Source organism: Mus pahari, chromosome 11 (genome assembly GCF_900095145.1).
Source record: "Mus pahari chromosome 11, PAHARI_EIJ_v1.1, whole genome shotgun sequence".
Classification (NCBI taxonomy): Eukaryota; Metazoa; Chordata; class Mammalia; order Rodentia; family Muridae; genus Mus; species Mus pahari.
Genome location: NC_034600.1, coordinates 51848078 through 51855685, shown reverse-complemented (window position 1 = coordinate 51855685; position 7608 = coordinate 51848078). Strand labels below are relative to the sequence as shown.

The 7608-nt window shown below is 41.4% G+C and overlaps 1 protein-coding gene across 1 annotated transcript in view; it reads right to left on the bottom strand.

The window, feature by feature from the left end:
* The window catches only part of C6 (complement C6), a 73527-nt gene that overhangs the window by 6803 nt on the left and 59116 nt on the right, over positions 1-7608 (bottom strand). Inside the window, exons 16-17 of the mRNA XM_021208771.2 lie at positions 2538-2628; positions 102-343 (exon numbers count right to left, since the gene is read on the bottom strand). Of these exons, the coding sequence (XP_021064430.1) occupies positions 102-343; positions 2538-2628 (333 nt within the window). The remainder of the gene's footprint in view (positions 1-101; positions 344-2537; positions 2629-7608) is intronic.

Here is a 7608-nt window from a genome sequence, read left to right as displayed (position 1 = left end):
CACACACACACACACACACACATAGAGTGTATAAATACAGAGGAAATATGCCACATGATCTGAGTAGAACAGAGTGAGAACATTTCTAGCATATGGCTTACCTGAACAATTTTCCCAGTCATAGCAGGTGTTGTATCCACAGGGCACTCTCTTTGTGCTATTCGCTGCGAGTTTTAGCCTCTCAAGGCCCCATTCTAACTGTGGGCCTTCTTGGCAGGAACCAGAATGGACAAAGTGGGACTGGCTGTTGCTTAAACATTTTCCAGCCAAAAATTTGCAAGCGGATGAAGTGAAGTACTGGCTGGATCCCTCATCAAATATACAGAGATCTTCTGAATAACCGCTGTCAGAGGACATGAAACAAGTTTTAGGTCAGAGGGCATATAGAACATGCAGATACAGGCGACTGGCCACTCAGGTTTTCTCCACCAGGTTTTTGCACTGGTTTCTCTCCTTCCACCCGCCCCTCCCACTTCCATCCCATATGCCTCTGCAACTCATCTTCTTGAACTCCTATCTTAATCTTGCAACTGCTTGCAACCCAATTCAAGTTGGAGTCTGATCAACCCGAATAAACAAGATTTTCCTTTGATTAACTGCAACCAACTGCCCTGTTGTATTTTCCCACCCCACTAAATCTCTCTTCATTGTTGGCAATGGTATCAATTAAATTTCTAAACTCGTAAGATTGTTTCCTTGCTAGCACCCACCAGCATGGCATCCTTGTTCTTGTCTACCGATATTAAGTGTGGTTTCAGGTTATCCTGATCAACATAGCCCAGGATCTTTTTGCAACCCTAAAGTACTAATTAATTGCTGCAATGGTTCAGCACATGCCATACAATATCGATATCGCTATATAATGTTTTAAGTGTGTCCGTGCTATGATTTGGAGCATGAGGCTTTAATCCATCCCTTGGCTGACAAGCTTCATCTCCACAGATAAAAGGATGAATCCTGTTGCTATGTATGTAACACAAGATCAGTTTTTCTCTAGGTGGAGGTGACAAATTCCCTTGATTACTTTAAATCTGATCTCTTCCTGTGATGTCTACTTCAGAGTTAACAGTCGGTGCCCCAGTGTGTAAAGTCATTTCCAGAAAGGAGGGCTTTATCCCCTAGAACAGAAGACTCCTTTCCCTACTCAGAAGAAATAAGCTGTGGGCTCGCTACTCCCAACACCTTTACTCCGTATAAAGGGAACAGATGGGTGGAGGAAGGACTGGAGGGTGCAGCACGGCACTGATGAACTCTTGAGGGTAGTGTGTATGTTTAAGACTTGGCATTGCACAGACCCAGAAAGACGATTCCTCTGTTCAAAGAACAGTGTGGATACAGTGAATAGATTCCAGAAATCTCCTGGTGATCAGACCCCGCAAGGAAGACATCATTTGTGGAAACGTCCAAGGAGTCTGATATATGCTGGTGGGCTTCAAGAGGAAAAGGCCCACTGTGCGCACCAGATGATGGAGACCCAGTGTTTACAAGTGTTTGCTCACATTTGCACAGAGGAGTCTGGGGGCTAATGAGTGTTAACAGTGGCACATTCACAATGGGATGTAGTCTGTTGACTTCCCCTGAATTTTATTCAGAGAAAGTTAACATGATAAAACAAAAGGTATGGATTTCCAGGAAAACAGAACTAAACAAAGCAGGGATATTTCCACTTGTGGGCTGTGTATTGTGTGTGGTGTGTTATGTTTGTGTGTGGGGTGAGTGTGTTTATGTTTGTGTATGATATGTGTGTGTGGGGTATATGTTTGTGGGTGGTGTATGTGTATGGTGTGAATGGTATGTGTGTGTGTGTGTGTGTGTGGTATATATATATATATATATATATATATATATATATATATGTTTATATAGTATGTGTGTGTACATGGTATGTGTGTGGTGTGTGCATGTATATTTGTATGGTGTGTATGTATAGTGTGTGTTTGTGTGCATGTGTGGTATGTGTGTATGTGTGTGTGATATAGGTATGTTTGTATGTGTGTGGTGTAGCTGTGTGTGTGACATGTGTATATCTGTGTGTGTGGTGTATGTATGTGTGTGTGAGTGTGTGTGTGTATGTGTGTGTGTGTATTCCATACTCAATACTTTCTTTACTACAACTTTAATTAGAGTTCCTACTTTCAACTATAGTCAGTAAGAAGGGAAGGTTTTGACAGAGATGAGTTTGTAAGTTTTAAATGGACAAGAATAATCTCTAACATATAAATGGGACTGCTTAAATAGACAAATGCAATATGAGTGTTGGGAGTCAGGATAAGACATAATTAAAAACAGGAAGGGAATATGAGAAGGTTTGGAGGGAGAAAGTGAAGTGGGAAATGACAGAGTTGTAATCCCCAAAGTAAAATAATTAAAAGGAGCTTGATCCCCAATAGGAAGAGACTAATTCAACTGAACGTAGGAGTTTCAGGTATGTGAAAATTAACATTGCATGTTTGTGTGTCAATGTCAGCTTCTCGATCAAACTGGCTACACCAGATTGGTTTCCTCAATTTGCAAACCCACTTCAGAGTGTTTCATACCTACAGTCTTCTTCTGGGGACATACAAATACACTCGGATCCAGATTGTTTTTGTCCCAGTGGACAAAGGCCCTTTGGCTTTGTCAGAATATCTGAAACAGAAGAAAAGAGAGAGAAAAGCAGAGCATCTTTAAGAGCTCTGACTCTGAGGCTTGAACTCGGGAGGACAGGGTGTGGTGAAGGGCTCTCCTTTATCTGCTGGATGGGCCCATTCATCATGGCCTGTTTAAATAAGCTGTTGTGAAACGTTCCATCTGAAAACTCCTTCCCAGTTCACTCCCTTCGCTGCTTTCCAAACTAAGACTGCGGTCACACTCAGAAAGCTAAAACAAAAACTGGAAATGGAGAGAGTTTTGTTCACTTGTCTTCCAGCTCCTTATGGATCATTCGTGGTGCTCTGAGGGCCCTGGTAGGCTCTGGGATTGACTGAGAAAACTGTGTCTCACAATCTGAACCTGGTGGGGACAGACAGATGTTGGTTGGACAAACAACAATACATAGAGAATTGCTCACAATATTAGTGATTTTTAAAAGGAATGTGTGCAATCAGAAAAAAAAAATTGATGTTCCCAAGAAGGTTGGGAACAGTGACCCTTGTGTGGCAGGGAGGGGATGTGGGGATGGTTGGAAGCAGAGGGAACATCACTGGTGAAAACATTCTGAAAGGAGACAGCATGTGACTTTCCTGGAACTGAGACGAGGCCAGTGTGGCTGAGGCCAGAAGGACAAAAAGCACACACTGCAGTGTAGCTACAGTAGCACATGATGGGAATTAAGGGCTCTAATAAGGCTGTCCTCCCTTTGTTTCACAAGCAGTGCATCTTTGATGGTTTCTAAGCAAGGAAGCACCTGGCAACAGCAGGTCTAGATTTTGAAAATGAAATAAACTCATTTTAGAAAGGTATAGGTAATTGGACTATGGTACACAATCTATGGTGTTATTATAGTGATTTCAGGTACAAAGAGATGCTAATTTAAAACAAGGGCCAGATGTGAAAGAAGAGAGATGTAGATAAATTGTATGTGGGTATGTGGTGAACTAGAATGAAATATATTTTTATGTGTGCTAGTTGTATTAATATTGTGGTAAGTTATGCTATCAATCAAGTTTAATACTTACGGTCTTGTTTCCATACAGAAAGGCACTGGAGCCTTTTTGGAAAGAGAAAATATCAAAGGATGCTTCATCTCTGGCAGGGAAAGATGAATCAAGATCTCTTCCTACTCATATTGAGTTTGTGGTTTCCTCAGTATAGCCAAGCAAAGTAGACTTAGAGGAATTTGGGTATCCCTGTTTAGAATTCTGAAGTGATATGTATAGTAAAACCTTTATGTCTGGATTTAAGTGAAATTCATAGTAAAGCCTTTGGGTCTGGCTTTGAGTGAAATATTTCGGCAAAGCATTTGCTATGTTTGGGTCAATCACCGGAGGCTGAGAAATTGTTTTGAGAAGGTTTGAACCTTGAAGAAACACTGTCTCTAGATAATCTGTTCTGTGTATTACGTGAGAACATGCAGATGCTCCTTGGTCCTAAGACACTCCTGGAAAACCTGGAGTTCTTCCTTTTGATTATGGCTAGCCATGGTCAAAAGGGATTGAGATTCATATGGGCCATCTTCTATCATGGGCAGAAGGGGCAAGATAACTTCTGAAGCTGCAACCTTTTCAAGCCCCATTTAACCTTGTATAATGTTTGGATATAGTAACTGGAGTGACTTAAATGAGTCTTTTCTTAGAAGTCTGAACCCTTCTGCTCCTTCAGGAAATGAAGGCTTAGCATCTTGGTGAGCTTCTCTGTCTGCTGCGGCACCTATGACCAACATCAATCAATAGAACTCAGCAAAGAAATCTGTGCTAAGGACTAAATGTATTCAATCTGTTAGGAAACTGTTGAGGCTGCCACTGTGAGGTGGAGTCCCTGGCATAAGACTGCAGAGAGAGTGAGGTGATTTGGCCGATCTTAGTCTAAGACAAGAACCTGTGAGACACAAGAAAACAGCTAGTGAGGTAGGCACTAAACAAAATGACTTGTTTACCAGGTGTTAGTGGTGTGTGCCTTTAATCTCAGTACTCAGGAAGCAGAGGCAGGGAGATTTTGGGTCTACAGAGTGAGTTCCAGGACAGCTAAGGCTATGCAGAGAAACCCTGTCTAAAGAAAAAAAAAAAAATCAAAAATCAAAAATCAAAAAAAAAAAAAAATCAAAACCAATCGACCAAACAAACCCCCCCCCCCACCTGTGATGATCTGAATATCTATGGCCCAAGGAGTGGCACTATGAGGAGGTGTGTCCTTGTTGGAGGAAGTGTGTCACGTTGGTGGTTGGCTTTGAGACCCTTTCCTAGCTTCCTGGAAGACAGTCTTCTCCTGGTTGCATTTGGAACAAGATGTAGAACTCGCTGCTTCTTCCACAGCACCATGTCTGACTGCACACTGCCATGCTTACTGCTATGATGATAATGGGCCATTACTGCTATGGGCCATTACTGCTATGATGATAAATTGTAAGCCAGTCCCAATGAAATGTTGGGCTTTATAAGAGTTGCTTTGGTCAAAGGGTCTCCTTCACGGGAATGAAAACCTTAAGACACCAGTCAAACCTAAAACTCAAACTGCCACCTTCAACAACAAAATGATGAGTCTTGGAACAGATGCAGAGAAAGTCAACATAGTTGAGACCTGCAGAAAGATCAAAGAATACAAGGCCGTACATAAACACACCTAACACCTGTGAGACATAGCTCTATGAGCATTAACTGTGAGAAGTGAGAAATTTGGTGGTGGTGGTGGGAGTAATGACTTGAAAGTCTGATTTTCAAGATGAATGAATGTAATAGCTGATCCATGTACATATTATGTATGAGGATTTCATGGCTAGCAAAACAGGAAAGAAGGAAGGAAGGAAGGAAGGAAGGAAGGAAGGAAGGAAGGAAGGAAGGAAGGAAGGAAGGGGGGAAAGAGCAAGGAAGGAGAAATTCCAACGAAAACAGAGGAAGGAAGAGACAGTGTTTCTTTGAAGAATCTAAAAGGGGTTTGGTTTGTTAGTAATTCGGGAGAAAGGGGACAGTAATTTGGATCAAGATACCAGGCAAAACTGAAGAGAACTTGATACATTCAAGACATTTATCTCATGTGCATAAAATAATATAACAATGGACTTATAATTGAAAGTAGGGTCAATCTCTTAAAAGGTAATATGGATTCAGGAGACTGCATACCATACTCATCTCAACTGGGAAAAATAAGGAACGATCCCCAAAGAAGTATGCTTGAGCGAAGATGAAGAACTGAATAGTGTCCACATCAAGGAAGGGGACTAACATGGGAAGAAGACATTTATAGTGCATCCTCTGTAAGGAGAAGCCTTGGCTGTCTTTGTTTCCAGTGAAGTCTACATAGAGGATGTTTAGCATCCTCTAAATCTGACATCCCAACCATGTCAGATGAGTCAAACATCCCTGAGCTGGATCTGGTTCATCAGCATCCACAGGACAAGAATGCTTTAGTGAACAAGCTAATTGTCAAGAGAGAAAATAAATAGCCATATGCCAATATTCCTTAAATATTGTATCAAAACAGGAGATCGGGCTCACAGGTTCTCAGCCTATTATGGACAAGGTTTGAGAAAGCAAGGTTTTCATTAAAGACACAATGGAATACTGAAAACAACTGCAGGTGTTTTTTTTTTTTTCTTTGCTGTTATTTCTGTTTCCCACCATCATCTCTTTTGAACCCTCATTTCATCTGTCGAGGTGTGGCCAGGAACCTAGGGAGGGAGGGGTTGTAGCTTTAGTAAGATCAGTCATAAGAATGTCAGAAGAGATGGATGAGGTCCACTGCAGCTCTGTAGATGTACACTGATGTGGAAGAGGCTTCCATTGTTTCTTACACAATTGTTCTTCTCTCCCTTCTCACACAGGCTAGAGAAGGCTCAGAGCTATGCATTTTCCGCAGTGAGAGATGGACTTTCAAGTGCTGTGGAATACTGTCTAGTCCCTGCCAGTTTGAAGTGCTCAGTGACCACACAGGGGCTTTTCATCCTCTTTGATCCTTTGGGGAGGAAGCTGGAGCTGGTACCAAGTAGGACAGAAGGCCAAACTCAGGAGCAACATAAGAAGAATACTTTTTAATCTTTGAAATGCTGACAGCCAGAGGATTTCCTGAGGTGTGGGTAAGGGATTGGTACCAAAAGGAAGGAAGGACATGGCTGTAGAGGAAAGTAATGATAAGTAGCTTGATTCATCGTGATAAAAACACCTTTCTACAAGGAAAGACCAAAGAGTCTGGCTTTGGCTAGTAACAGCCTGAAAGTGTCTTGACCTTACTTGGACTTATTTATTTATTTTTTTAAATCTTTTTCTTTCTTTTGACTAGAGTCTATTACTGTCACAGAAGATATTGCATATCGGGCATGTTACTTCCTTTATCCAGACACAATCCATTTCATGTTTCTTTATTTCCGTATTACTTAAATTTCCAAAGATAGAGTTGGCTATGCATGTATGTATGTATGTATGTATGTATGTATGTATGTATGTATGTATGTATGTATCTATCTATCTATCTATCTATCTATCTATCTATCTATCTATCTATTTATCTATTTATCTATCTAACCACATATGCTCTTATGAATAAAATGCTCCTCAGAATATTTTAATTTTGGAAGCCTGAAATGTCCAACCACACCTCTTCTGATATTCATATTACTTATCATTATTATGATTAGAAGCCTGTGATCCAAGATACAACATTCACCTGAAGTCCTCACCGGTTCCCACCGGATCTTCTTAAGGTTAGTTGATAGGTTAACTTTCTCCATTTACTTCAAATATTATGCGATCCCAGAAGAGAAGAAAGGACAGGGCAGCAAGGGACACAGGGAGTTAGCAGAGCTGAATTAGCAGGGCTGAGTTAGCAGGGCTGAGTTAGCAGAGCTGAATTAGCAGGGCTGAGTTAGCAGAGCTGAGTTAGCAGAGCTGAGTTAGCAGGGCTGAGTTAGCAGAGCTGAGTTAGCAGGGCTGAGCTAGTTAGCAGGGCTGAGTTAGCAGGGCTGAGTTAGCAGGGCTGAGT